General features: G+C 50.2%; 7 protein-coding genes across 7 annotated transcripts; 2 read left to right on the top strand and 5 right to left on the bottom strand.

Moving 5' to 3' along the window:
- Positions 1 to 18: 18 nt before the first annotated feature.
- On the bottom strand, positions 19 to 884 carry BDV17DRAFT_284259 (class I SAM-dependent methyltransferase; the record flags this gene model as incomplete). The annotated part of the gene is made up of 4 exons (XM_073760504.1): positions 19 to 60; positions 101 to 487; positions 544 to 672; positions 747 to 884. 4 exons carry the CDS (start codon positions 882 to 884, stop codon positions 19 to 21), a joined length of 696 nt encoding a protein of 231 aa, XP_073611889.1.
- Positions 885 to 1,790: 906 nt separating this feature from the next.
- Positions 1,791 to 2,288, top strand: BDV17DRAFT_273044 (uncharacterized protein). The gene has a single exon (XM_073758981.1). It carries the CDS (start codon positions 1,848 to 1,850, stop codon positions 2,148 to 2,150), a length of 303 nt encoding a protein of 100 aa, XP_073611888.1. The 5' UTR covers positions 1,791 to 1,847; the 3' UTR covers positions 2,151 to 2,288.
- Positions 2,289 to 2,557: 269 nt separating this feature from the next.
- Positions 2,558 to 4,568, bottom strand: BDV17DRAFT_273043 (serine hydrolase domain-containing protein). The gene has a single exon (XM_073758980.1). The coding sequence runs from the start codon at positions 4,544 to 4,546 to the stop codon at positions 2,843 to 2,845; it is 1,704 nt and encodes a 567-aa protein (XP_073611887.1). The 5' UTR covers positions 4,547 to 4,568; the 3' UTR covers positions 2,558 to 2,842.
- Positions 4,569 to 13,130: 8,562 nt separating this feature from the next.
- Positions 13,131 to 17,469, bottom strand: BDV17DRAFT_284257 (uncharacterized protein; the record flags this gene model as incomplete). The annotated part of the gene is made up of 5 exons (XM_073760503.1): positions 13,131 to 15,190; positions 15,831 to 16,301; positions 16,366 to 16,511; positions 16,600 to 16,964; positions 17,251 to 17,469. 5 exons carry the CDS (start codon positions 17,467 to 17,469, stop codon positions 13,131 to 13,133), a joined length of 3,261 nt encoding a protein of 1,086 aa, XP_073611886.1.
- Positions 17,470 to 18,053: 584 nt separating this feature from the next.
- BDV17DRAFT_191588 (uncharacterized protein) lies at positions 18,054 to 19,830 on the bottom strand. Its single transcript, XM_073755114.1, has one exon. The coding sequence runs from the start codon at positions 19,438 to 19,440 to the stop codon at positions 18,337 to 18,339; it is 1,104 nt and encodes a 367-aa protein (XP_073611885.1). The 5' UTR covers positions 19,441 to 19,830; the 3' UTR covers positions 18,054 to 18,336.
- A 391-nt stretch (positions 19,831 to 20,221) lies between these two features.
- Positions 20,222 to 21,367, bottom strand: BDV17DRAFT_294864 (DUF3425 domain-containing protein; the record flags this gene model as incomplete). The annotated part of the gene is made up of 2 exons (XM_073762934.1): positions 20,222 to 21,210; positions 21,265 to 21,367. 2 exons carry the CDS (start codon positions 21,365 to 21,367, stop codon positions 20,222 to 20,224), a joined length of 1,092 nt encoding a protein of 363 aa, XP_073611884.1.
- Positions 21,368 to 23,079: 1,712 nt separating this feature from the next.
- BDV17DRAFT_191480 (uncharacterized protein) lies at positions 23,080 to 23,969 on the top strand. The gene has a single exon (XM_073755113.1). It carries the CDS (start codon positions 23,258 to 23,260, stop codon positions 23,849 to 23,851), a length of 594 nt encoding a protein of 197 aa, XP_073611883.1. The 5' UTR covers positions 23,080 to 23,257; the 3' UTR covers positions 23,852 to 23,969.
- Positions 23,970 to 27,441: the final 3,472 nt, after the last annotated feature.

The raw sequence follows: 27,441 nt of genomic DNA, 5'->3' as shown, positions 1-27,441 counted from the left end.
CACCTCTGGTTACATTGGTCAAGATACGCGGGTAAGGACATATTCGATGCCCTGGCAATTCTCCGGCATCCATTGCAAGTCTTTCTCTTGCAACCCCCACTCTGAGTTCCACCCCTCGTGCATCTTTCGTCCATCGGGTCTGTGTGGCCTCTTCAACGATAGCCCACATGCTCATGAACAATTCTAAATTCTGTACGAACATTATTCCCCAAGGCCCCATAGTCTCCCGCGCTTGCTTCCTCCCCTGCTGATATCCTGCAAAAATTGTCCCCGGCTTCGATAGGGCGACAATGCGTTCAGCTGCAGCGATCTGTCGTTCCCAGCTAAACAAATGTAAGAATTGCAAGGCGATCACCACGTCAGCTTTCCCTTGTGCTGCCGCAAGGAAGTCTCCCTCTATAAATTGGGCATGCATCTTGTCTTTGTCGCGGAACAACTCAAACCCCAACTCCCATAGTCGCGGGACAACATCGACAGCCCGCATTTGCTGTGTTGAGCCGCCAATAAACGGAGTTGCTGGCCCATTCCGCATCCTAAATCCACAATCACAGATTGAGGCTGCCGCGCTCGTGCCACAATTGATTCAAATTGGGGGAAGCCAGCCAGACCAGGGAGAAGGAACATCCATAGCCCAATGCAGGGATATTCGCCCAGAGGCCACGCTTGGTTTCGCTGGTAGAGGTTGCGTACATGTTAGACTAGTTGGGAGCTGATCAGGCGTTGCCCATGAGTACCGAGACACGTACAATGCGTTGAAGGTGAGCCCGAAGACCCTGGGTGGGGATGCAGCTCCAGTCGGTGCATACCCGCTCTATACAGGGCGCCAACCTAGGGCCGATGTGCGGCTGGTACCATACAGATGTATCAAATCCAGGCAAAACCATGACTGATGAATTAATTGATTGGTAGGGTCTGTTACTACGGACCTAGCGATAACGCCGTACTTATAGCTTCCCCCTCAAGTTGCACGAAGCTATGTCTGGTCACATAAATTACTGCTCAATCTGTCAATCGATGAAGGGACGAAATCAAACAAAGCTTTCCCAAGGCTATCGAAGACGCGCTCGTCGACTCGGTCCTCCACGCAGTCCATGATTTCCGCGCCCCAGGCTCCTTGCACGCACCACAGGCGTCACCCCTGTGCCTGGTCTCTGGTCTCTGTGGTGGTCGGATTCACATTCCCCTTTCAACCAGCCATGCACAGCCCGCTACTCGCTTAGCCGCCTAGACCTCGAGCCCCGAAACTGGAAGACGGTAGACTAGACATTATCAGCGTACGCCTCCTCTTGGGCCCAAGCCCGAACATGTCATGTCAAGCAACAATAGACAGTCTTCATGATGTCAGTGTATCTATTCGCCGCGACGAGAAAGTAGATGATTACCCCGCTCCACACCAAAAGCAAGCGGTACGGAGTGCGATTCATCGAATCAGCCCGTCGAATACTGCAGGTGGGATCTGTAGACCGGTGCCACTGCCGCCGGGGCCTGATCCTACCAGAGCTCAGAGCTCTCGGGCACGCCCTGGGCGCAGCAGATAACACGCGCGAAGACTTCCTCACTGAACCGAGCGGTTCGGAACACAGCGTCGCTCGCGGATCTGCGGTGTTCGTTTTGTTTTGGGAGTAGAACTCCTGTGCTTAATCCTTAGCCGTGAACCAAGAGGATAGACGCCGCACGGGATGCGTCAAAAAGCTCGATCTTGATGCGCTGCAGCTCCTCGCGGACGAGGTATGCGCTGTTGGGGGCGCGGAAGGCGTCGTCGACCCCGAAATGTAGACCAGCTGACGGAGGCAAGCTTTATCCGTGATGGGAGGCTGGTATTACATGTATCTATTCATGATGTAGAGATGGTCATCCCTAGGTGGTTAGGGCTTAAATTCCGCCCTGCCCATCCGCTGCCCCCTCGATCTCTGGCACTGATCACAGTTTCCCACCTACACCACCCCTCAGCCTTACTCAAGCGAAGACATCTCCCTATGACCAAAGCAGGCTTCCACCTAGGAACGGCAATGGCTACATGCTCGACAGCAACTCAAATAGACCGCAACATGCCGCCCGAACATCCAATTCTACCTCGAAAAGCTCCGCAAGATACTTGGAATTACAGTCAACCTGGCGGCAAACACATCCTGGAACTAATAAGCAGCTAGGTTGGAGTCATGGATCTGTGGATATCTCGCACGGGGTTGAGGCCGTACATTTCATGGCACCAAGACGGCTTGGGTAAATGGCTGCCAATAGTTAATTTCACCTCCACATTCTCGCAACAGTCGAGTGCGGGACTGGACTGCCTCCATCTGAACGTAAATGGGAGGGGCTGTGAGTGAGCTAGGAATGTCGAGTGACTGGGCCATCACTGGGCGTTGCTGGGACAGCGCTTATATGGGTGATGTTGAAAAGACTTGTTATGGAGGCCATTGAGATGGCCATAGTCTAGGTTGAAGAGCACCTATCAATCCTTGATAAAGGAACTCCTTGTCTGAATATAACTAGAGACATCATTATGTCCATCCAAAAGACAGACCAAATGAGCGCTATCATACTAAAGCACAGCCACAGGAAAGACATCATGTCTTCCTTGTCCAGCCTTTCCAGAAAGGTAATGAAGGCTGCCTATTCCTTCTCGGATGCGTGTGATAGTGAGCAAGTTTTCACTTTTTTGCATTTTCTTGAAACATAGACATAAGAAGCGGAGTTGAATAGATCATGACTGCTTCTTGCGTGGGAAGGAGGCCGACGAAGGAGGCAGAAACCGCGAAATCGTTGAATAGCAGCTTAAATGACAGAATAGATAGCCTTAAGCACCCTCCATTTTACTAAAATTTGTAGCAAAAGAGCTGATTTACCGAGCCATTTTCTCCATCCAAGCTCGTTCCGCATGTTCATCCCACTTCCACCATAGACCCTTGACGTTCTCTCCCGAGTCATCAAACTGAAACTCCAGCAACATCTGCTTGTAGTCAAATACGAGGATCTGGCGAAGCTTGAAGGCGTCTTCTCCCGGGTTGAAGAAGCTGTAGATGTCCTTCTTGTAGAAGACGAGGGGACATTCCGAAGCCTTGCGGTGATTGAAAATCAGCGACAACTGCGTGGTACCGCCATTCGAATGGGGTTGTTGAGGTTGAGCAACCACAGTCAGTGTGAACCGATCCCCAAAACCCCGATACTGCCCAACATAGAGCGTGAGATCTTCTTTTTCTGGGTCATTGGGCCGCCTGTTCTCTTCCCAAGGCTGCTCGATGTGTTTTCGATAGTGTCCCTTCGCCAGCTCTGCTTCCTTCTTTGCCCAGCCTGTCAAGTCAACGACGGGCTTGAGGTCAAAGAGAGCCTGGGTCAGTATCTGGGCTGTAAAGTCACTTGCATCGCCAAAGTCCCGACCATTCGTCATGGTGACGACTGCGCTCTGCGTCTCGGGGAAAGTAAAGACAGAGAAGACTGAGCCTATCATTCCACCCGTGTGTCCGATCATGGTGAATGGACGCTCGGCATGGTCTTTGCCCAGAATATAGTCCAGATGCACTTTGTACTCTTTATCCCGTGAATTCACGTTGCCGCTAAATCCACCAAGCATCGATGATGGGAGTTTCGCCCGGAACCAACCCATGCAATAGGCAGTGTCCTTGCTAAATTCTGGATCATCGGAAGGCCGAGTCCAGTATCCGCGGCGAACGCGGTTCATCTGTTTCAAGGGATTGTGGGGTACGTTGGGCTCATAGTCAGGCTCATTCTCAGCTCGCTCGGCGTCAAGGACAGCAATGCACCAGGTAAGCATGTCGTCGAGGGTACTGCGGATCGCGTTACCCCCGAGGAGCACCGAATTATTTTCACAAGGCCATGACTGCTCGTCCAGCTGGGCAAAGCGCCCATCACTCAATTTGGCGTAGGGGATCGCGACATTGTCGTCGTTTTCGACATCGCATCGCTTCAGGACCGTCCGGTTCATTCCCAGGGGATTGAGGATTCGCTCGCGCACGAAGTCGGCATACCGCTGGCCTGTGACCCGCTGAACGATCAGGGCGGCCATGCCGTAAACATGGTTGTTATACCACCATTCGCGGTTGAACTTCTGCCCTTTTTCGTCGGATGTAGGCATTGTGTTTATCAGCGGAACAGCGTCCTCCTCGTCGCCGAGAATCGTCACGCCAGGTCCGATAGAAAGTATACTTGGTGGTGTAAGGCCTGTGCTGTGTCGCAGGATGTCGATGATGTCCGCTTCTTTGCCAATGCGGGGATCACCGACTGGGTTGAATTCGGGGATGTATTTCTGGACAGGGTCGGTCCAATTGATCTTTCCTTCGTCGACAAGGATCCCGATGGCCGCGGATGTGAACATTTTGGAGCAAGAGCCGATCATGTAAATTGTCTTGTCGTCGGCAGGTATTTGTTGATTAACATCTCGGTGGCCGATGCTTCGCTTGAGGACGACCTGGCCTTCGTGGACAACCCCAAAGGTGATGGATGGAGTTTGGCATATTTCCTGGATTTGGTGAATTTGGTCGAGGGAACCCTCGAGGCGTTGTCTGAGTGGGTCAAGGCTGTGAGGCATTGTGCAAAAAGGGGGTAGAAAGAGGAGGATGAGGAGGATGAGAAGAGGAGAGGGGGAGAGGGGGAGAGGAGAGGAAGGTTAGGTTAAATAGGCGAGGGGTCACCAGCCCTAGGTACGCAAAGAAACCAACCTATTAGGTAGTAGCTACCCTGCGCGGCGCCATGCACTGTACTTGTAAGAACACTTGTATTAATCAGAATTAAATATCTCATCCCGTAAGAATGGGAGCAAAGGAATGGAGAAGGTTCTAAAGGATATGAATGAATGTTCAATGTAGCAAACAGGATTGAATTGTTATTTTCAAGCGTATAATGCTGCCTCCTTCACTTTTTTTTCTGGAAGTAATTTCTTCCCTAGGAGTTGTTTGCCATGGCCAGTCTCTGCACACAAAATGTAACGAAAGGACTAAGTAGGTAGTACACAGGGGATCCTTTTGCATCATTGCATTGTTCACTTGGGAAGCTCTTCACCACCGCCAGATTCACTATCAGCAGAACGAGGCGCCCAAGAAAACTGGTTATTCCCTGTAATCCTTAATTCAACCACCATAAAAAATGGAACTGATGCCCTACTCACTGAACATAGTGGGACTTTAGTCTGCTTGAGAAATTAGCTGGACTATGCCTTTACTGGAGAAGATAGTAAAGAGCAGTTGGTGCGTCATACCTGGGTTTTTATAACCATCTACATCTATATCTATATCTAGCGGAAGTTACTTAGCTAGCTTAGATATAGCATAAGAGCACTTTACTCCAAGTTCTTGCCCTGCATAACATAGGTTACTTAGGTCCCACAACCCACTACCTCCAAGCGTAAGATTTGCCTTCCGAGATTGGCTGAACCCCACGATACATAACTGATTCCCGAGACCTAGGGTCAAGAATGTGCCCTTTCAATCCCTCTTTTTTTGCTGCTAGTGGCTCTTCCGACGGTGGTGAAGCGCTTTCAAAGTAAAGGGTCTACCCAAGAAGGTACGGGCCTAGCCGGGCCTTTACAATATCACAACCAGAAAGCCAGACAATTAGGTGGCATGTACCTAACTAACTATCGAATCAGATAATCTATTTATTTCAGTGGTGCTTCCGTCAAATCTAGGATAATGATGATAACTTTGCCGTCAAGGATTTCTAGAGTGGATCTGACTTTGTAGTTAGGGCTACTGAGATTTTTGAATCGTCACCTCTCATGCTCATCTCACATACATATACCAGCCGTGTCTTAACTCGGGTTAATCTCTAGCTTCTACCTTCGAGACTGGCTGAGCTTGTGCTCCATTCTTCAGCCGCCCGGAGAAAGCTAGCTCGGCAGCATATCGATCAACGTGGCAGGAGATGATAAGGGGGCGGACTTAACTGAGTTGGCCTGAATTCAATTGAGGAAGAAAATAGTACAGTGACAAGCTATTGACGTATACGCATCCATGATTCAATTGCTCAAGGCCGGACATGTGAAGGGCGGGGCCAAAATAAGACTTCCGTTAGCAGCAGCCATCATCTCCACTGCCGGATATCTACTTCACTCAGCCCAGGCATATTGGAACTACAGTAGGTATTACTTCACCCTTAATGATGTTGCAACTTGGTGATTGAATTCCTAAACCGGACGCGGGGACAACAGAATCTCCATCAGACACACAAAGCAGAACGATACAACAAGTCAAGAACACAGACTGGTCCATCAAGGCCTTACCAGCTTTCCCCCGACTTATGTCCAATCAGTAGACGTGGAGATAGCCATATCCCTTCTATTTGAGAAGTGCTTCACCACCACCACTAGCGCCACCAACAGAATTGGCCAAGTGAGGGTTCATTGCGTCGATCTTGAGTCTATATTAGCCAGATAGACACGGATGCAAGTTCGGCAACGGCGGTGACAGGATTTACTGTATGAATGCAATTATTAACTAGTCAATTCATTGGCCCTCTTGATAAAGGAAGAGAACACGGAGAGATCAATGGTACCTTGGCAGCGAGTGGGTTCGTTATGGTACCAACGCGTTGGAAGGATTCTCAAAGGTGTTGAGAGAACTGAGAGGCTATGAGGAGATGAAGGGGGAACTTTGGCGGATTAAGACAATCATTGGACGATCACAAGTAGAAGAGTGTCCATGGAGAGAGGTGAGATCATCTGTGTTGATCGAAAACAGAACTTAATCCTGCTTCCATTCCTTGGACCCTAACAAACCCTGATCACGCTTCATATTCCCCAAGTTCCCTTAAAGGATTCGTCCAGCGGATACCCCACACGTTCATGTCCGATCATCGAGAGTGAAAGTTAGGAAGTGGGAGGCTGGAGTAGCTAACTCAAATTGCAAGAACAAGAGCTGTTTTGAAGGATAGCACGGCTTCATTCAAGAGGTAATCTCGCCAAAATGAAAACATATCTCAGATCCATATAGGAAGTAGCTGGTACGTCGGGTTCTTAGATAAATCTTTCCCTACCATAAAATGGTCTACTTTGTCTTACTACCTGGGGACTATTTCTTCAAGTACAGTCAGATTGATTCCTTTTTCTGGATAGTTCCGCCAACTCTGACTACAAACAAAATGATTGACAGCAGGATGCCTGTCTGGCACACAAAAAAGAAGCCAATTCGCTAGTTACTTAGGAAGTCCTTCACCGTCACCCGAGGCGCTACCCGCAGAGAAGATGAGACCAAACGGCTGAGCCATGTTCTGGAGTGCGCGTTAATGGCTTGTAGTCAAGGTACTATGCCTACGAGCTCACTGTTTGTAGTAGGAACTGGACTCTGGTCCAAGTCAATAACTTGTACTATCCTCGACTAAAAGACCAATCTTACCGTTGTCAAAGCAGGCAGTTTCTGTCGAATATTTTCTGATAGCCCAAGCCGGTGGCGATGGATAAGAAAGAAAACGAAGACTAGACCAGGAGGGCATTCTTATACCCGTTCACTGCGCCTGGACTACTTGACCATCTGCCATTGCAAAGGATCCGAATGTGGACATATCCATCTAGGAATCTGGGTGGAAGCATATTTACTCCGCGCGTAGCGGGCACGGACTTCATACGTGAATCCCCCGATTGCAGTTCTTCCTTCAATCACACACAGGCATACCCCGTTAGACCAGGTTACGACCGCCTCCTGTGGCTTTGACCGGTCGATTTATCATGTTCCGAGCCCACCGTGCGCCCAGCTAGCTTCCACTGGATGGCTGGAGGATGAAGCCCCTGGCAAGCTCAGCTGGTTTTGGGGGTAAAAGCTGAATTATTTACACGACTACAAACTCTGGTTCACGTATTCGTCAATGGAGGCGTGAGGTGGGGTTAGGTTTTATTTACTATTTAAGAAGTCCAGCAGGTTCAACTACGAGTCGGTTGGCTTTTTGAGATCTTCGCAGCAATCACTTTTTTATATCATCTTTGGGTCCGAAGGGTACAATACATCACGTTGCAATCTTTTTGTTGGCATTGTAAAGGCTTGTTCCGATAAATTTTATTATTTCCTGTTAATATTCCTTGGGCTGGCCAACTGAGCAGATAAAGAAGCATCTAGTGCCATTTCATCAAACGAGCGGAAGCAGCCTGCCTCATCAGAACCAAAGCACCCCTGTATAATATCTGGTATAGCTGAGCCTGAATAGGTTTAGGTATGCCTTTTTCTACTAGGATTTGATCTTCAGGCGGAGCATCTCACCTTCTGAGCCTATTACTTCGGGAGCTCTTCACCACCGCCCGAAGAACCACCCGCGCAGAACCAAGCACCATTAACAGGGTTCATTTTCTGCCGCACGTCTCTGGTCAGCTGCGTATATTCCAAGAAGAGGCGCATTGAAAACGCTCACGTTAGAAGGTAGCGGATTGTGGGCTCTAGGTAACCTGTTAGCTCCATATGCTTTCTTGAGGATGATGGAACAAGGCAAGATGCAAAGCGGCCTTATGCCATACCTTAGGTAGCCGAGGAAGTCGTATCAGGTGTAGATGTAGACGGACACGTTAAGAGGACTCTGAAGAGAGGATAACAGTAGGTCATGAAAAGAGAAGACAGGTAAAACAAGGTTAGATTAGCAGGCCATATTTATATCCTGTCGTGTTCGCAGGCGCCCTGCTTACCCCTCAGGATCTTAATGCCCTGTTTTTTATGTAAGGCGTACCGCTTCGCAATGCCTGTCCTACCTATACTGCAGCTTGTCCTAATCCCATGATCCATTTCTTTGGATCTCGCTCTAGCCTCGCATGATCCTGGTAATGCTCAGATAGGGCGCAGCTAGTCTATTCGTGCGTCTTAGGCGCCTACGTTACTCTTGATGACGTTCGTTCCATAGTTCAACGCAAGCATTCCCAACCAGCCCAGTCAAAATTGAAACCTATCTTGTTACTCCCTCTCGTGGGCCCAATGAGTGGATGCGATACATCCAGCTTACTGCAGAGAGTGCAGCTTGGTGGCAACAGAATAGTTTCTGCCTCGTACTGTTCACTCAAATTTTGCTCTGTAGGATACGCGATACTGATAAGACTTTAATGCTGCCTAGGTGCGGCCTACGCACTAACGTATACATCGACCCGCAGCCACAACAATCGATCCTTAAAAGAGGGACAAGGCTCTCATGATATAGTGTAGTGAAGAGACGAGTAGCAAAGCTAGGTCAACGGTGGTAATCCCATCATATCAACAAAACTCCGTTGCTCGCAGTACCCTACTTGGGGAGAGCATCGCCACCGCCACTCGGGGTACCCGCACAGGCGTAATCAGCGTATGGGAACATCTAGATCATGAATTTCATAGTAGATTAGCTTCGTAATGCTCTGAATTTGAGAGATGGCCCAGTCTGGAGACATGCTGCTGACGTGATACATACTATTGGCGCGAGGACTTTTAATGTAACTATCGGATAGTTAGTCAAAGGTCGACGACAGAGTCGGGTAGTTTTGTTGGAATATGGAGGACCCAAACTTGTACCTTTTTGAATCTGTGAACTGGCTTTAAGATGGATAGATGTCTTTCTCGAGTTCAGGAGAGAGATGTTTTGGAGGGATGTGTTTGAGATTGTAGACCTGCTCTGGCTATATATGAATGCCACCGCTTCATTACCCCCTCGTCTTTTCCCCCTCCAGATTCCAAGACTAAAAGGAACAATATAACCAATCATCTTCATCTCCCGCAGTATCGGGAGCTCCCCGAGTGTCAAGAGATTCAATTTGGCTGGACAGTCTTGTTCCACAGTACCAAGACGAAGAGGCAAGTTGAAAGAAGGCCTATGTGAGTTGGGATTATTCAGTCCGTCGAGTCCGATATAGGACCTCTGCTTGGTAGTTGCAGATGTGTCAAATCAAACGTAGACGGTTTCACAATGATGTAAACGTAAAAGGTTACCCATGTAGATAGAAATCCTGATGAGCGAGACCAGAAGAGATCCACAGCCCAGCCCAGCCAAGCCCAGCCGAGTCCAAGTCCCTACTCTCCCCGAGCGGTGCGTTTTACTCAATTCCATTAGACCTTACGTTACCGTGATCGCGAGTTCACTAGCGATGATGACGAAGATGACATAGGAATCGCCAAGGCCGCTCCGAATACAGCAGAATGCTGCGACCTGGGCTTGGGGGCGAGCTTTAGCCCTGCCCTCGAGCTTCCTAGTGTTGCCTTTGGCGGTATTGAGTACCCTAGTTCTCGCGTATTACGTTATGCAAGTAAAAGCACCTGGGACTGTACGATAGAATAGATGAAAACTGCCCCAGAACATAGCAAACCCGAACTCGTGATGGAGGATGTACGTACACATAAATTGGGGAACTGTGGCAGTCTCAGCCTCAGCTTATTCTGAGAGGACCCAGGGCTAGATCTTACTTCATACATCAATATACCGACAAGCACATAATTCATTCCATCAAGCTAGACCTAGACTAGATAGTAGAATCACTGTCTACTCCGGGACCAAGCAAAATGCACAAAGACAAAAGCGAAGCAAGACCAGGCTTAGCAACCAAGAGCAAGTACATTATCCAAGAGCCATACAGTCTGTTATCAATATGTCCCCAGTACAGCGTGGGTTCTCTTGGACCTTACTTCGGAAGCGCATCACCACCTCCGTTCGAGGTACCAGCAGAGGCGAGGTCGTTGAACGGAAACATCTTGTTTAGCAGAACGAGATCAGTTGCGCAATCAACATTAAGGAGCCCACCACCCTGCAAGACAGGGACTCCTGTTGAGGAGGTGGACTAGAATAGGCGTAGGGCACTTACTATTATATGGAGCGCTTCGAAAATACCAATGCTGAGGTCTTTTACCTTGGTGGATAGATTGAGTGGACTTGCTTTGCCTCCCAGAGATACAAGAAAGGAGGGACGAAGAAGGGATATGAGCTGATGTTTCTGAGATCCAAAAAAAAAAAAAAAGTGAGGCAGAGCAACCGAGCTGGAGAGGGTAGGGTAGGGTACCGATTTCTTTATACCCCTCGCAACTCCCCGTCACGGCGTGGAAGTCCCCATACCTTCTTCTTCTAGGCAGTTGTCGATCTTCACTTCAGCTGGTCGCAGAGTACAGTAGGTGGGCCTCCAGCTTGCAGTTGAGGTTGCCATTACGGCGCGGGCCCGTCTACCTAGTATGTCCGTCCATTTCTGGCTCCGATGGCAACAACCCTACCTGAACCCAAAACGTGGTCCATACAGCGCTCCGGTCGCGTCTGGACCCCGTTCTGCGACAAATAAGGTTCTCAATCCTAAATGATGGACTCGACTTGGCATCTCCACCTTTTTTTTTAAACGCTCGCTAGCTGGATTTTATTCTTGGTTAAACGGGGCGCTCGCGCGGGGAAGCTTGCCTCATACTCGGGGAGCTTCCGAACATATGGATCTATAATAAACACGGAAGACAAAGCGACGGTTGGTAGCAGGTTCCCAACGGCTACCGCTTACCAAGGCGCGGGTTAGGTCGGGGCTCTGTTCGTAAAGTTGATATTGACGAGACTACAGGAGGGAGCGGTCGTGCCTGGTAAATAACGACGGCTCAACCTAAGTTGGCTTTTCAATCAAGTGACCTAGACCCGACTGTCTAAAATGCGCTCTACGCGCTTTCTCTTTCCAGTTTATCATTTGCTGGTTCATTCTCTATATGGCATTACTATATGGCCAGCAGGGTACGCTACGGGCCATGGGCATCTGATAGTTCAAGCAAAAACTCAAACGAGGGCATACAAAATAGCTAAAGTCGCGCTTATACGGAGATATGCTCAGGGTTCAAGGTACTCCCAAGAAATTTTGCAGCTTCCGCAATCCCTCCAAATCACCCTCCCGTGTCCCCCGTAAATGCTCAGGAACCCAACCTCCTGTATAGCCACCAGCGAAATCCGAGATCCAAATATCATTTTGTTCGTCGACAAGAATATTCTGTGCCTTCGCGTCACCCCAGACTATATCATTTTCGTGCAGGCTGTCTATGGTATGCCCGATTTGCGGATACCATTTCCGACGCACATCGATGTCCGCGTCTTGTACGGTGACGCCGGAGAGAAGCATCCGGTAACAGATCTTCATTAGCAACAGACCGGGATACTCGGTGTCTAGCCCAATGAACCCTTCTAGCTTAGGTATCCGAAGAGAGTATAAAGACGGCTGAAGGAGGGATACTTTTTGCAATGCCAGAAGCTCCCGCTCGAACGAAACGCGGTCACTGCCCGCTAGTTTGTAGATATAAACAACACCACCAACTTCAATCTCGAAGATACGGCGTTCGATGATTGTCTTGAACCACTTTCGCCATTGGGAGTGTAAATCTGGGCAGATCGCTCAGTATGACAAGTGCAGGGTTTGCAGGCGGATAAGACGAAACCGCATGCCCCAATTCGTGCAGCCGAGGCGGCCGTCCATCCTGTATCACCAATTGTAAGACGAACTCTGAGTTCCGCAGGTGCGTCTCCAAGTCATGTCCGCAGAATCGCGCATGTTTCTGGAAAAATGGTTGACACAAGTGGTCCCAGATAGTCCGCTAACTCGTCAATTGCGGTTTCGTCCTCGGGATCAAGATCTCCTGGGAGAGTCTGGCGAGCAAGTCTCAACCGGAACCGTGTCTGCCTCGCTTGCAGAACGACGTTGGTGTCACCGCCAAAGGTACCAGAGCATTCGATCAGAGTAAATGGGATTATTTGAGCGTCGGTGCTCTCTCCCATTGCGCAGGGAGGCAGATAGCTAGCGAAAGGTGCTGATGACTGGGCTGGAATGGCAGGTTGTGTGTGATGTGACCAATATATAGGGTTGTTGCCAGTAGTCAAGGCACCAATAAGACTGACAAGGAACGAAGGCTCAGAGCCATTGCACCCCAACAGGAAGTATGTATAATCATAAAAAGCCCCACTTCTATTCTCTTTGTATATATAACAAGGGGGAATTTTGGGGGATGTTGTTGGCTGGTAAGGAGTAGAATACCCTAACATAGCCCCCTCCTCCACTTCAGTCATAGCAAAACACAGGCTGAAACAGACATGAAGTCAAATAACTCTTAAGGTGAGAGGGAGTGCACAGACAGGAAATATGAGACTGCCCAAAGGCCATAAGCAGTCGCTCTCCCTCCGGATTTGATATGTATGTACATCATTATATTGTTATAGTATATATACTATGGCAAGACACCCGATCACCTTGTACACCTCTCCCCCGCCTCCCTAAACCCCACGCCCAACCCCTCCATAACCAATCTCTCCCTCTCCTGCCACGTCCTCCCCCCGCGCTCAAGATCAATAACCTGCCCACCTGTCGTGCGTTCGCGAACACCACTAGAGTCAAACTTCCACCCGTGCGCCTTCTTCGCGTACCGCCGCAGATCCCGCTCGAATGTTGTGTCGCCCGACCACCCGAGGACTGCGCAGCCGACGGTGCGCCAGGGGGAGATTATTATGTCGACGCGGCGGTGGGGGTTGTCGTTTTTGTTCCTTTCGTTGGTATTTGGGTTGGACAGGTTGGGGGTCGGGGTTTGCCAGACCACAAGGGCTTTGTCGAGCGAGTCGAAGTGTTTCTCGCCTGTGCCTGCGACGTCGCCGCGGTAGGGGAGGGTTTGCTGGTCGCGATTTGAGGTTGTGAGATGTAGGGCGAGGGTATGCGTGATCCAGCCTTCAGACTCTAGGGACGCGACAACATCAACGACAAGATTATGCGTGACTGCCTCGTCGCGATGGGAGAGGATGATGTCGACGTCGTGAGAGGACACTTTCCCGCGCCGGTAGCTCCCCACAATAATACACTCCACGCCGTGGCCGTCGTAGTCCGAGTTCGGGCGGACGGAGTTCGCATGCTTGCATATTGTTTTCCCGATGGCCTCGACTTCGGCTCTCGGAATAGGGAGTAGGAACTCGTCATAGTATTTTACGCCGATCTGCTGCACGCGCGAGAGGCTATTCCAGCCGTGCTCGACGATATCGTCGAGATCTCGCCACTGGCGCGCGTAATAGAAGTCGCGCGCGGTCTTGGAGCCTACGCCCCAGATTTTGTAGAATGTATACAGGGTTGCGAGGTTGGTGTCGCTTTCCAGAGCGGAGGCCGCAGCGAGGGTTCCCGAGTCCGTGGCTTTGAATTCAGCGAAGAGGTTGGCGATTTTGTGGTCGCAGCCTGGGAGGGAGAGGATTTGGGAGCCATGTCGGATTTCGTACGGGTAGGCGGCTATTGAGGCGATGGCGGTGCTGTATGCGCGGACGCCGATTTCGTCGAGATTCAGTTCGCGGATTGTGCGGATTTTGACGAGCTGGTTTATGAAGGCTTCGTTGGGAGAGTTTAGCGGGGCTGACCGCATGCATGCGTAGAGGACGTTGTTGCGCACCCAATCTGGGGTTGGAGGAAGCGGCTCTGCTTCTTCATTTTCAGATGTCGTTTGGCGATAGAGTTTTGGTGGTGCGCGCTGGCTTGATGATGCACCACCATGTCTGTCTCTCGACGGCGGAAAAGGCGCCTTGAACGCGGCATCTTGTTTCGCCCTGTCAAGTATAGCTTGCGAGTTCGCAGTATCCTTGTCACTCTTCGTCGCCGGTCGCTCGATCTTTCGCGCGCGATACACCACGAAGGAGTCAACGGGTATGACTGTCTGCGCCTCGACACATTCGTTAAACCACTCCAACCGCACAACTCGTATCACCCCTTCTTCCTCACCTAACAGTTCCTTTACACTCTTCGCATCCCTCTTTGACTTCGTCGTCAACTCTGGATGCTTCAAGTGTGCCGCCGGCTGACTTCCGCGTACCCCATCCTCCTCGCTCTCATCCTCCGTACTCAGATATACCTCCTCTGCTGCGCCTGCGCCATCGGCATCGCCATCTACCCGTCTCCGCTTAGCAGGCGGCTTCGCAGGTGTCTTGGCGGGAACCTCCTCCGTCCAAAGACCCCGCGATCTCAACTCCAGCGCCACGCGCTTTTTCTGCCGGACTTTTCCCAGGATGAGCGCCGTCTCGCCGACGTCGTAGGTCAAATGCGCTCCGTGTTGAATAAGTGTCTCCTCTGCTTCGTGCAGCGTGTCGAGATCTAGGTGGGTTGGGAGGACGAATATTGGTGGCGCGGAGGAGAGGTTGAGGTTCGGCTGCGAGGTGACTGCGACTGCGCCTCCGTCCGCGTCCGGGGTGGGCGACGGTGTTGGGGATCCAGCTGGTGAGAGTGTTGCGGAGGACATGTTGGGTTTCGGTGGGTCATTGTGTAGGTTGTGTATATAGATAACTACAAAAAGGCCTCAGATGATATACAGTCGCGTCATAAGATGTCTAGGGTGTTCGCTATAAGTCGGATTCGAGGACTCGACGGCATCGTATTCAGCGCGGGGAAATTGAAACGATTGCGGGGTATCCCAGGTTGTACGTAGAAAGGCCCTGCGTTCAAGTGTTGAGGTTTATCGCGAAGCTTTGTGCTTTATATATTCAAGGTATGCGCTCGTTGCGGTTGCGAAGCCATTGTCCCAAGGTAATGGTGAGGTGAAGAAGTTATTCAGACCATCGAGGAATGATGACATTCGCGCGTCACAACCAGTCCTTCTTTGTGTCTCGGTGCCTGAGGCATGAATTTTGTATACTACCCCCGGTTATGATATTGACCCTCCGCGCTTTCTCGTTCACCATTTGCTTCTTCTGGTGTCTGGAGACCGAAATTTGCTGTTGGAGGCGATAAAGAGGCCTTACGTCTAACGCCGATAGTGTGCATCACCGTGTATCCGCCTTAGCCTGCACACTCACAGTCCCATACGTCGCCCCAGCCGAGCCGTCATTCAACGGGGTATCAACCCTCGCAATGGGAGTATCAGAGCCAGATCCAGCCTCATCGCGGTACCTCCAGCTCCCATCCTGCCCCTCTTCATCCCAACCACCAACAATCGGCGCCTTCCCATGCCGTCTCCCAATCCACCTCCTCCACGGCTTATAAACAAAAACACTACAGATCCCCACAACCAAAAACGCACCGCAGATTCCACCGCCAATAACATCGTAATAGTCACCGGCCGTCTGCACGCCGTCCCAGAAGCGGCCGGTGGGTTCTGCAACGTTCAGGATGAGCGTGAGGAGCTGAATTACCCCGATTATGATGGCGACGATCACGGTGAGTGTTGTTAGGACTATGCTGTAGTAGAGGAATGCGATTGGGTCGCGGTGGTTTTGGGGTGTTGTGATTGGGGTGTTGGGGTCCGAGTCGGGGTCTGAGGCTGTGTCCATCAGAGGAGCATCGGGGGAATCGATTATTTCTGAGTGGGATGACTTCTGTGGGAGAAAGTTCGTCGCTGGTTGGACGTAGAGCGCTAGCATGAGAGCCCCGTCTGTGGTATCGAGGAGGCACATCCCCGCTGAAGATACATTAGCTTCCTCTTTTCCTGTTGCTCTTGCGTTTGGGGTGGGAGCAATAAATACCAGTGAAGAGTATAGGGAAGATCAAAATCACCCAAAACGACGTCCCCTTGGCTGCCTCAATAGACGATATCCCCAAAAGCGCAATCTCAGAGGAAGTATCGAATCCCAGCCCGAATAGGATACCCAATGGGTACATCTTCCATGGCCTTTTACAATCACACACAACCCGGTTAGTCTTGTCGTTTATCTCCACCGGAAACAGAGTTGCAAGACAAATGGTAGACTCCAACTCACCGATCAATCAACCTAAACATCCTCTTCAAAACCCCGAAAAGCACACCCCCACCCTCAATCCTCCACGCCTCATCCTCCCTCCCCTCCGGAAGATCCAGGACCTTCTGGAGCTGCATATACAGCTTATAAAGGATATAAGCGTTCATGATGCCCAGGAGAATCAGAAACGCAGCGCTGACAGACGTCCCGATAATTCCACCGACTGTGCTGAATCGGTCGAACCGGCTGGATACGGCTGCTGCTGTCGCGGCGACTACAATCGACGTGATGATTACGATTGTGGAGTGACCGAGCGAGAAGAATGTTCCTACCGTCACGGGCTTTTGGCCTGTTGCGAGGAGGCGGCGGGTCATTAGGTCTATTGCCTGGTGGATTGTTAGAGGGATTGCTTCGTTTAGATGGATTTCGGGGGGCAGTTGGAGGTACTGAGATATGATCAGCATCAAAAGCATGTCGGAGACCGAGGGTATATGAGAGGACGGCGTTGGAGACCAGGGACCTTGTTCATCCGTTTACCATTAGTAAGATCCATTCCATCTAGCCCTCCTTTTCCTAAATATTTGGGGGTTCCCATCAACTCACGGATGATATCTCTACAGCTCCAATAGTCAGCGATGCTCAACTCATCAAGATAACGAAAGAAAAACGTACCAGCACAACCGCAACAGCAATCCAAACAAGCACATTCACAACAGCCACGAGCAAAATGACCCCAATGGAGCGGATAGGGATCTTGCGGATGCCGGGGAGTCGACTATGCGAGCGTTCGGCATGCCTGATCAGCGACTTAGCGGTCCATTTCTTGTCGTCGTTCAGCGTCGTGGTGGTGGTGGTGGTAGAAGTGTCGCCGGGGCGAGGGGAGGTTGCCATTATGCCCGACTCTCGCCCTTATTTCTTTTCTGTGCGAAGATGCTCTCGGGAGTTGCAGGGGAAAAATACTTGTCTTCTAAAGAGATTAGTGAGGGGAATTGCTGGAGAGCGGGGCGATAAGAAGAAGTGTTATCAATTCAATTTCGTCCTCAGAATTGGAGCAACTGCACTTCAACTTCTCGCTCAAGTCTGGAAATGTGTTTTTGAAATACTCACCCGTCACAAACTTGCTATGTAGATAAAGCGATCGCAAAGCCCTCTCACATCGTTGAAATACTCGATAGATCCAACCCATCTCCATCCATCCCCATCCCCACCACGTGACAACCCCGAACGAATCCGGCGGAGGACGCCGATGGTGAGGTATACGATACAGTGAGAAGTGGAGATATCTCCGGCGAAAAAAGCTTTTCTTTTCTAACTATGTACAGCCTAGCCTATATACAAAATTCGTCGTCATCAATTTCGGCGATGAGATGGCCCGTAATGGGTATGACCGCGCCGCCCGGAAGAGAGCCGGTTCCAGCTTGCCGTTGTCCTGGGGACAGCTCGGCTCAGACCGGTCTGGTTTGGTTCTGGTGACCGTGCAGAATGAGTCTGTCTTGGTCGTGGTCCTCATCCTGTACTCCTTAAGGATGGTGAGTACGGAGGACTTGGATTGGAGCGATGATGCTCGGCGCCGGCGAAGTGATCGCGTCACTCGCTCTGATCGGGACGGGAAAGACATCCGCAGTAATATACCTAAGTATATGAGCGAGGACACTCTCTTCGCTTCGCGACGCGACGCGACGCGACGATCTATGTGATCGCGATCTGATAGTGCCGTGAAAGACTTGACTTTCGTCAAGCCAACCTGATTCCTCGCACTCAGGCCGCAGCAAGGACAGTCGGCGAAGGAGTCCACTTAGTAACAGTCGGCCTCGTCTTCTTAAACTCCGGCCCAAAAAGCAAATTCCACTCGTTGCGCGTAATGGGCGTGACGTCCGACGCCGACAGCGGCGTCTTCGGCCCGCGCTTCGTGAGTGGCTGTCCGCCAGCTCCAGCTCCCGCTGATCTGGACGGCGGCGGTCCAGCCGACGAACCAGGGCCAACGGCCGAACGGGGCGTTGTGCCAGAACGTGATGTCGACCCGGGACCTGACCGCGGCGGTGCGGTCTGCTTCCTTATGCGGATCGTGCGGACAGGCGACTTCTTCTTCTCGACGACTACGACGGCAGGCTTGGGCGGTGGTGGGATGACGATTCCTTCCTGGCTGTATTGTTTCTTGTAGGCGTCTGCGACGTGCGTGAGGAGGTCGTCTGCGACATCGAGCTGTTCGTAGACGCGGTGGAAGAAGGCCTTGCTGAAGGGGCGGCCTTGGAAGTCCTCGATTGTGCGGTGGAGGAGGCGCAAGCAGGAGTTGATGCAGGAGTCGCGCGGGGGCATTGATGTTTGCTTCGATTTCTCTGGGGATGCAGCTGCATTTGAGAGAATACAGAGCCGTCGCTTGAATGTGTAAATTCTATCGACGTTAAGGAGCGTCAGGCCCTCCCGCGAGAAAATGACCTCGTTTTGCAAGATCGACCGCTCAATCAGATACTCGTTTGCGTGGCGCTCGTGCTGGCTGCGGCTTAGGGCATCCGCCCAGCTCTGTCCAAGCAAGAAGCGAACTGTTGCTTTCGCGATTGTGCGGGAGAGGGCGCGGTAGACGGGGGCTTCGAGGGTTGTGGAGGGGATGACGATGAGGTCGGAGGGTTGGCCGGTGGGATAGGGCTTGCCGCGACCGACGAGGAGAGTAACGTGCATCATTTTCTGCTGGAGCTTGCACGAGATGTACTCGAGGGCAGGAATTATGGAGGGGGTAAGGGTCTTTGAGTCGAAGTTGAAATCGGCGGACAGAGGCGACGAGATCATGTCTGACGTGACGCTCCTCGAAGTCGGGGAGTTTGGCACATACACGCCTGTTGGGCGAGGGAGGCGGATTGCGACCATTGTGAATGTAGACTCGTACTATGATACGAGGCAATATAGCAAGTGTAGATGTAGTTCAGTTGGTGTTGCACAACTGAAGAGAGCAACCATGTAGACCATCCAGGACCAGGACAGGCCAGCATAAATAAACGGGACCCTCAAAAAGAGGGGAAATCAGCCGTGTCAACAAGGCTTCCCCTATTAGTGCCCGTTTCTAATGATAGCAAAATTAACCAGCAAAAGAGATGAGACCCGACATTCTGGCACCCAGTCAGCAGTGCGTGCGGTCAATACTTAAGCGCCGCGCCGTGTGATATCACAGCGCAAGGCACATTTGCTGCAGCCACAGCACATTCAGCTCGCTACTCTGTCGCTAAGATCTGTCATTGGCTGCGACTCGGGTTGGCGACAGGGGTCTGGACCTAATATTGGAGTCGTCGGCCAATACCCCGGCCTTCTGGAGGAGGGGTCTTAATTAACGGTCTTTTTGCTGCTTTGTGCTCCCGGGCCGCATACCTCCTTTCCGACAATGTTGGAGAAGTTCAGTTCGTGTTGGCTGACTCGGTGACGGTGTTGGTTCTCTCTTGTCCTGCACTTACGCGCTGCACGCCTTGACTACCGGGTAACCACACATTTTGCAGGCAGAACTGGCCTGTGATGTTATCGGACATGGTGGTCTCCAAGCGGGGTGCAGTGCATAATTGTCCAAACTATGCTGTCAACGGTGATCCAACTCTTGGCCCAGCGCATAACAACCTTCAACCCAAGGACAACAATTACTTGTTTGTCCAGAGCAAATCAGTTAATGCAGTCGGAAATCTATCGACTCTTCCCCTCTCACTCTCCTCCAGTAATTACTCGACGCGATCAGCTCCTCACACCCTTCAACCGTCCACATCCACTTGCGCAGGAACCCCGGCGTCAATTCCCAGCTCTCCACGTTGTACGGCTCTCCCCAGATGATTAGGCCATTGCGATTGGCTGTGATTTCGTCGTCGTCGTCAATGCTGTTCGGTAGTTTAAGTTTAAGTTCAGAACGTGGCATGGCCATACCCGACAGCGCAGAGTCAGCCTGAACTTGCCGCGTGCTAGACATCGGCCGCGTATCGACCAGATCCCCCACTAGATCTTGAATGAACTCAGCATGGTCGAAGAATCCTTCCCAGCGGATAAGGTTCTCGCGCATCCGCGGGAAAGGGAGAATATTTATCCACGTTGCGTGAACGAGGCTCATCTGAGCCTTCGTCGGCGCTAACGTATTTGGCAGGAAGCCATTCTCGCTCGTCGCTATGAGCGTAGATCCGTAGAAGAGAACGTCTGGGTGGACTTCTGTAGTATTTGTGGGCGTTGGTAAGTTATTGGGGCTGGTGTAGCCGGGGAGATAGTACGACGTGAAGCGCAGCAGATATGCTTTGTTTTGGCGGAGGCCCCGCGACACGTTTAGGTGGATTAGATGCAGGAGATGGTGGTCTGCCGAGACTGATATTGAGGAATCACATTCCCGACTAGGGCCGGATTCCCTGTAAAAGGACCCGTACGTGCTGATACCACACTCGTTGACCGACGCCGTTAACGCCAGGAGCTGGCGTGGCTTCGCTGCTGCGGATGTCTCTTGCCGATCACGATCCCCTTCCGAACTACTATTGACAATAATCACCGTAGTCTCTGTAGCCACAGGCACAGAGTTCGACTCTCCAGCTCCTCTCTCAAATTCCAACCGCCATCTCCCAACGCGATACGGCCGCCGAGCACTATGTTGGCTCTCGGGCCTGTTCTCCTGTACGCGCTGCCCTATTCGTGATTAGCACGTTCACTGTTCAACATATAACTGCGTCAAGAACTCACTCCTCGCCCTCTGATTCAATTTATTCTGTATCCGCCGGCGCTGCCTTTTCGCCTCGTCAGCATTAGGGTCGATAATGTACAGTTTGTCGGTCGTGGCCATCATTGTTGTTATCGGGGTACCACTCGGTTACCGCATAGAGCGAAAATGGTCATCAAGGCTGAAGAGCGTAATATATACGAAGTCGTTGCAATCCTGATTACGGCAAGGCACAATCGCGGAGGTATAGCATAAACTCCGACCAGTGGCTTAAAGCCGAGGGTCGCTCGATCCACTCGAGACAAATGGTGGACTCCAGTAACTCATTCGAGTAGAAAGTGTCATCGTCTTACTAGCTGGATTCGGCTAGCGCTCTGTTCAGTATGGATACATCCAACATCTCCTGAGCGATACCCGGTTGACCATGGGTGTGATAAAATCTATAATCAGTTGCACGACGTCTAGGCACCCCGCAAACTTGTCCCGCTACCACAATAAAGAGTTATTCCAATAACCCGACTCGATGGAGAAGCGCCCTCGCTTGAAAATTTAATCGCCCAGGGAGGATCGCTGCAGTCGGTCGGCAGCTAGCGGGTAGATACCTCTACACAATGTACCTAGTTTCCTCTCTGCCGTCATCATCAACTGTGGCGATGAACGCCGCTGGTATGTGTCGCCCAAAGCATTCCAGATACGGCCGTATCCACTTCAGCCACTCGTAAACCTCTCGGTCGAGATTCAGATCAATCTCATCTTCATACCAGACTCGAGGGACAATTGGTTGTTCCGCAACTAACAGGAGTGTTTTCAGTCTCGGGAGGATCGCAGCCCACAATGATTTGCCTGGTATGCTTGTCTCGCAGAAAGAACCAGCGGGCTCTGCGGTAACAATCAACTTCCGCATTCGATTCCCGTTTCCCTGTGACTGACGTCCTCAAGCCATATTCTCCTCCCCAGGGTTAACCGGAAGGTATTCTCTCCATAAAGGATGTCAAAACATTCTTCACTGATCTGCTTCGACAGTCGTAAGACGTTGATCGTGCTAAAGTGAGGATTTTGAAATAATTAGCTTTTTTCAGCGCATAATAAAGATTTGTTCCGAACTGATGGAAAGAGATTAGGATATATATAAGGGTGAGAAGTATGTTCAGATTGTCATTTGTTATTTCTGACCTACAACTAGCCGCCCTTCTGGAATAGAGCTTGACGGCCTCTTCATTTCCGTTACCTGCTGCCCATGATTGCAGCGTCTGACCATATTCACGATTCTTTACTTCGAGATTGGCGCTGAAAATACATTAGGAGGCAAACTATCACGCGTGATTTGATGAGGTTTGGCATCATTCAAACCCTGCTGAGAACACTCTTTAGTGTCTAATCCAACTTTCATGAGGCGTACCAGACGATACAATACAATCTGTAAGGAAACAGCAAACATGTATCTTGGCGAAGCTGGGGCCTGGGACAGTAGTAATTCCAGATTCGACCCTTGGAAGGAGTTTCGCCAGGCTAGTTCGTTAGCTCCACGGGCAAGTACTTCTTTATAGTCTAAGAAGTAGACTAAGTTTCTGAAAGTCTGGTCTTTGACATGCTGCACAGTATACTGTCTTTCTGTGATATGGTCCCAGGTGGAGACTGGTCTCTCACGTGAGTCAGCCATGCAGGCCACGGAGCAGATTACTCCTCTTCCCAATCTCGATCTCTCAATAAACCCCCATACGGAATCACTATATACCTAGAGTCGTGGGAGTTATTGGCTTTCTTTTTCTTCTGATTTATACTGCGTTGATGATGACTTCCGTCGCGCCTTAGGATTACACAGTGGCGTGGATCTGTGCCTTGCCTATGGAGGCGGCAGCGGCCCGGGCCATGCTCGACAAGATCCACACCCCACCTTGATGGTCTACTGATCCCAACGCCTACGAATTTGGCGAGCTGAACGGCCATTATATCGTCATCGTTCTTCTACCAGCTGGAGTATACGGAACCGTGGCTGCCGCGACCGTCGTATCTGATATGCTCTCGACCTTTCCTCGGCTTCGGTTTGGGCTTGGATTAATGGTGGGGATCGGAGGCGCGGTCCCTGGAGAACAAAACGACATTCGATTAGGGGATGTGGTTGTCAGCAAGCCAGGTATAAAACATAGCGGAGTAATCCTATATACCTACGGCATGACAATTCCAGGTGGGTTCGAGCAAACGGGGACCTTGAATAAACCGCCACAGATCCTTTTGACGCATATAAATCAACTTCAGGCGAAACATATGGGCAGCGAGGATGTTTTACAAATAGTGCAGCAAGTACTGGAAGGAGATCCCAACATGAAAAAGAGCTTCTCCCCAGAATATGATACTGACTATCTTTTCCAACCTTCCTATCATCATGCCAGCCGAGACAAGGACTGTGGAAAGTGCGATAAACAGCAATTAGTCGATCGACACCCGCGTGACACCAGAGCACCTCACATTCACTATGGATTAATCGCATCCGCAGACCAGGTGATGAAAGACTCAGAAGCACGAGATCGTCTCGCTCAAGAACATGGGATACTCTGTTTTGAGATGGAGGCAGCAGGTCTGATGGACAAGCTTCCAACTCTTGTGATCTGAGGGATATGCGACTATTCCGACTCCCATAAGCAGAAACAGTGGCAGTGGTATGCGGCCTTAACAGCAGCAGCCTATGCAAAGTTATTATTATCGATCGTGCCTGTTGAAGTTACCACCACTGCACGGTCAAGACAAGGTTAGTACAAGCTAACTATCCTCGGCTCATTTCCGAAATTGGTATGTCGGACGCTGCTAACCAATAAAGTAGTTGACATTAAATTACAGGAATACTATGAGATGGACAATCGTCTGAAGATTAAGCGCCTTTCTGGAGAGTTTTTGGACATGGAGCAATGCTATATCAATATTTCTATAATAGAATACCGACATAAGATTCAGGATACCAAGTTGCGAGCAGAACCACTATCCTCAGGATTTTCACTGCTTAATCGCCTGAAAATCACAGCAGAAACTCCTGAAAAGGAAGTCACACTTCCAGACCTCTTTCGTGACCGAAAGCTTCCGGATGGCCGAATGATCCAGCCAAGACGGATTTTGATTCGAGGACACGCAGGCGTTGGAAAAACAACATTCTGCAAGAAGATTGTGCATGAATTTTACCACGAGCAGATGTGGGCGACCCTTTTTGATCGTGTTATATGGATACCCTTGCGGAGGCTCAAGGGGACATCGAGCCTGGATGAGTTTTTCCGCCAGGACTACTTCTCTGCCCAAGTCGAGCGTGATGATTTAGTTTCCAAGCTCCGGCGAACGGTTTTTGATCAAACCAATAAAAGAACTCTTTGGTTATTAGACGGCCTCGATAAAATATCAGGATATCGCAATCTTTCTGGAACTGACTTGACTAAAATATTCAACTGCCTATTAAGTCAAGACAATGTGGTCATTACATCGCGTCCATATGCTGTAAACATTTCTGGTCTTGCTCCCTTTGACCTGGAACTAGAGACTGTTGGGTTCCATCCAAGTCAGATACAGTCTTACTTGGCCAAAACTATACTGGATCCGGATATTACCGATCAAATCCAGTCTTTTATTCAGAGTCACTGGCTGATCCAGGGACTCGTTCGAATACCAATCCAGCTTGATGCATTGTGCTATAGTTGGAATAAGAATAACATCCATTCTGATACTTCACCACGAACCATGACCGAAATATACCAGGCCATTGAATTGAGGTTATGGAAAAAGGACATCTTGAACTTGGAGAAGCAAAATAATACAGGGCGATTGAGCGAAAGCGTGGTCCAGAACCTGCGTACACGAGTACAGATCCAGTCCCTGGTGGGAACTGAGATGAGATTGCTGGAATGCCTTGCCTTTACAGGGTTATACAATGACATTCTTGAATTCCATCAGAGCCATCGCGATTGGCTATATGAACAACCGCAATTTTGCCAGATGTCAGATGATGTCCTCGACCAACTCTCTTTTCTGCGAACATCAGATGCTCCAAGCCAGGACAAAAGTTATTATTTCTTGCATCTTACTTTTCAGGAATTCTTCGCTGCTCAATATTCCGTCCGATGTTTGATATCAGATCCCAGCAATCCGCTTCTCTCTACCAAGCCCGTCTACTCAAAGGGTAAAGATACAATAAAAAGATCACCAGAGGAATTTATCCAGAAAGAAAAGTACAGTGGACGCTATGATGTGTTCTGGAGATTTGTCACAGGGCTACTGCACAATAATAATGAAGAGCAAACAAGCTCTTTCCTGGGTATAATCGAACAGGAGCCACGCGATTTACTCGGCCCAGCACATCAGCGATTGCTCATGCACTGCTTTAGCGAGATACCTCAGCCCAAAAATCCGGAACTGGCAAGGGATAGCAATGATTTCTTGCATCATCTTCGAGAAAAAATGGAACTTGGATGCATACAATGGTCTAATTTTGAGGACAAATATTTTCAAGAAATGCGCCTTTGCAGTGAGACTGAATTTCCAGATCATGTTCTGTGTGAATTACTTGAGAGGATCTTGTTGCAAAGGGGAAACTCTCACAGAGATGGGACTCCATATAGCGAATTGAGAAATTGATCAATTTATATTCTATTCTATTTTTAATTCTCTTCAACAAAGGAGGGTCGGGGAGAGCAGCTAGATTTATGCTAAACATTTTTGCCACTATTGCATAGATGACTCCTGGTTGATGTCGATAAACTTGCATCACATGTTCCGGAAATGTCCTTCCGCGCTTTGCTGCCTTCTACCCACAGTATCGACGCACCATTCTAAGAAAGTATCGAATCCTTGATCAGGGTTGTCGGCGTCGGCTTGCCAATGATGTTTGATCAAGGCTTTTAGCTCAGCAAAGAGCTCTTCAATGGGATTTAAGTCTGGTGAATACGGAGGCAAATCATTGCCGATATGACACGACTGGACCCTTGATCATCAGACGGGGAATCCTGAGACATGCCCTAGACCACCTCACCGACCACCGGGGCAGTCCAGACTTCAGCGTTGTTGCCTGCTGGGGCTGTTTCAATCACCTAATCACAAGATAATCTACTATGTAGACTACGGCAGTTCTCAGTCCCAACACGGTTCGCGCTGTTTCAGAGAGTCCGCACTCGCTCTATTCTTACCCCTTTTGTCTCCGGAGGCCGCGGGTTCAGGGTCCGCGGGCTCCAGCCTACTAGGGTCTAAGCATGAAGCTTAGCATGACTCTATCTTTATTCCGCTGCGGAATGGAGGAGTGGGGATGTTTTAATTGCGTTGCCTATCGCGAGTTTACGTACTGCCGTGTGGATATTGATCGGTCAGGCTGTGAAGCTGTGTTTGGCTTAGCGTCGCTGCTTGGACTGGGAGGAGTTCAAATCCTACTTGGTTGAATGCCGATATTTTTGACCGCCGGTCATTAAATCTGGATGTCCCAGTGTACTCTGAGGAAACTGGAAAGATCACAAGGTTGCAGGTGGAGATCCACCCCCCCCCCTCCCCCAGTCCTTGATGGCCTCACGGTTTGATTCGATTCGAAATGTCCTGTGTGGTTACTGGTGGCAAACCATTTTAGATCTAACCTGGTCAGTCTGGGAATATATTTTGGAGCTACTTGAACTCTTTTTAACCGACATATCGATTGGCCCAAAGCGCCTTGAGGATCACCTGCTTGGATTAATTTCCTTTCTATTTCAATATCCCCTCTATAGCACACGCACTGTCTTCCCGCATGATGTTTAGACACCAACAATGAGTCACTGTATTCCGTGCACTTTTGCTGGTTATACTGCACGCCTTGGTACATGTACCCTAACCACACAATTTGCCTTTCGGAGAGACTAGCTAGGGTCAGATCGCCACCCTCTCCTGGAAGGGCGTAGGCATGGGCATGGTATGATCCAGTATGAGATTACAAGTACAGAACCCTAGTAAGGGAAGCAATTCATCCTTCCTCACAAGGGTGCTATCCCCCGGGGTACAGCAAATAACCCTAACCCCAGAGTCATCCGGGCCATCATCACGTGTACCGGTGATCGGGGCTTACAAGTTCAACGCCCTCCGACCATCGGCCCATCTCCCTCAGCTTCATCACATCCATCCTCCAGTCCTCTCTACTCCCTCCATCAAACATCCGATATGTTCTTCCGCGCCCCCTTTCTATATGCAAGACCCCTTACTCTTACCCG

Source organism: Aspergillus undulatus (assembly GCF_047715775.1).
Source record: "Aspergillus undulatus strain CBS 261.88 unplaced genomic scaffold BDV17scaffold_59, whole genome shotgun sequence".
Classification (NCBI taxonomy): domain Eukaryota; kingdom Fungi; phylum Ascomycota; class Eurotiomycetes; order Eurotiales; family Aspergillaceae; genus Aspergillus; species Aspergillus undulatus.
This window is presented reverse-complemented; position numbering and strand designations above follow the sequence as displayed.